Here is a 2,101-nt window from a genome sequence, read left to right as displayed (position 1 = left end):
ACCATGGTAAATGACTATACAGCATCACTCGTTTGCCTCCTGTCCAGCCTGTTTATAACCGCAGTTTAACCCACAGGGTTTAAAAGATGCATGTTGTTGCGAGGCGCGCGAGAGACGGGGAGGGGGTGGGGAGGGGGGTAGGATGTGGGAGGGAAATCGGAGGGAGGGGGGGGGGACCAGGAATGGGTGTGTCCAGATGTGGGGGGTACGGGAAGAGTCAACTGGGGAGTGGGGGGTACGGGAAGAGTCAACTGGGGAGTGGGGGGTGAGGGAAATGAGAGGGGGGCGAGGAGTGAGAGGTCAAGGCTCACATGGACACCATCTGATGCTCGTTGGGGAAGTAACCGTTGTTATACATCTCCGCCCCACCCCCAACACCCCCACCCCCCTGCCCCATGCCGAACAGCTCCCCCTGCCGGTGGTAAGCCCCCACCCCCTGACTACTCCCCCCTCCTCCTCCCCCTCCTCCATAGTTTTGTCCCCCGTACTGGCCACCCGCCATCATCACCCCTGCCTGTCCGAAAGGCGCCGCCCCGTAGGCATGCGGAAAGTGCTGCTGCTGCTGATGCTGATGGTGATGGTTGAGGTGATGCGCCATCATCCTCTGGTGGTGGCTCTCTGCTGATGACGGCGGAAGTCCTGGAAAGCCGTTGGTGTTGTTGAAGGTGTGGGGGGTCATGGCGGCGGGGTAGAGGGGGTAGCAAGGGTCCTTGTAGCAGGCGGGATCGGCGAAAGGGTCGTCGTATTTGTTGCTGACGTCGTATGACTGCGGCGGGTTGGCGGGGTGGTGGGGATGGGGGTTGGGGTAGTACCCCATGGCACCGTTCATGCCGTGCTCCGCAGACACACCGTTGCTGCTGACTATCGGGCCCCCGTCCCCACGGGCAGCGAAGAAGGTGCCGCCAGCGTCTGACGTGCCGCCGCGGTGGTTGTGGTGAGTGTCCGCCATGCTGACCGAAAACTGGCCGTGCTGCGTCACCAGATCGCCGTCGCCGCTTTTGTCCGGGCCCATCGCCGCGCATACCCGCCGCTCGCTGTCGGCGCTGGACGTGGCGGGTCCCGTGAAGAGGAAGTTGTTGTCCTGGTCCATCGACGTGGGCGTCCTTGAGGGACCTGCTCCCTGTTTCTGTTGATGTTGTTGTTGTTGCTGCTGCTGCTGCTGTTGCTGTTGGTGTTGCTGTAGTTGTTGCTGAAACAGCATGCTGGACGCCTCGGCGTCTCCTCTCTCCTCGGCCAGGCTGTCGCTGCTCCGGCTGAGGCATCGGAGCTCCTTTTTGCCCCCAGCAGTTGGGTTGGGGTTGGGATTGGCGCAGTCGTTGGGGGGCATGGTGAGGGAGGGGGAGTAGCAAGACATGGTCTGGCACCCTACGTTGCCGCCACCCCCGCCCTCCTCTCCCCCGCCCCCAATATTGCACAGTGGCGGGCCCTGGTCACCGCTCTCGGCACTGCAGTCCTTGCCCTGCGTTCCTCGGGATATCTGTTGCTGCTGCTGCTCGAAGCCGTGACCCATGAACTGTCCGCCCAGACTGGGGCAGTTGTCCGGGAAACCTTCGCCCTGCAGCTGAGGGTACCCGGCACCCGTGTTGTACCCGACATGTGGATACCCCCCACCCCCCTCCATCTCATGCTGGTGGTGGGGGTGTTTCTGTACGGGGTAGACGTTGTACTGGGGAAACGGGTAGCCCTGCTGCTGGTAGGGGTACAGCTGGTGGGGGGACGGGGGACAGACGAAGGCGTTGGAGGGGTAGGGGTTGGCGGCCATGAACTCGTTGCTGCTCCCTCCCTGCATAGGGTGGTGGGGCTGGGGAGGGGGGTAGGGGTGGTGGGGCTGAGGGGGGAACATGGCGGAGGAGGGGGAGGGGTGGGGGGTCTGGCAGGAGGTCATGGGGGTGTATGCCTTGGCCACAGCCTCTGGAGGCACAGGGAGGTACCCGGAACCCCCAGGGTGGCACTCCCCGGGGGACAGGATGGGCGCCGGCAGGGGCGTCACCCTGCGGCTCTGACCAGGCTGCTGCACGCCGGGAGGGGGAGGGGGAGGGAGAGGAGTGGGGTCCAGGGACGCGGCGTGGTGCCGACCTCGCAGGGTGCCGCTGCAGGCTCG

The 2,101-nt window shown here is 64.5% G+C and overlaps 1 protein-coding gene across 1 annotated transcript in view; it reads right to left on the bottom strand.

Moving 5' to 3' along the window:
* Positions 1–307: 307 nt before the first annotated feature.
* Positions 308–2,101, bottom strand: part of LOC143290099 (uncharacterized) — a 77,315-nt gene continuing 75,521 nt past the window's right edge. The window contains exon 2 of the mRNA XM_076599388.1: positions 308–2,101. This exon is cut by the window's right edge and continues 1,073 nt beyond it. Within this exon, the coding sequence (XP_076455503.1) occupies positions 308–2,101 (1,794 nt within the window).

Source organism: Babylonia areolata, chromosome 15 (assembly GCF_041734735.1).
Source record: "Babylonia areolata isolate BAREFJ2019XMU chromosome 15, ASM4173473v1, whole genome shotgun sequence".
Lineage (NCBI taxonomy): Eukaryota > Metazoa > Mollusca > Gastropoda > Neogastropoda > Buccinidae > Babylonia > Babylonia areolata.
This window is presented reverse-complemented; position numbering and strand designations above follow the sequence as displayed.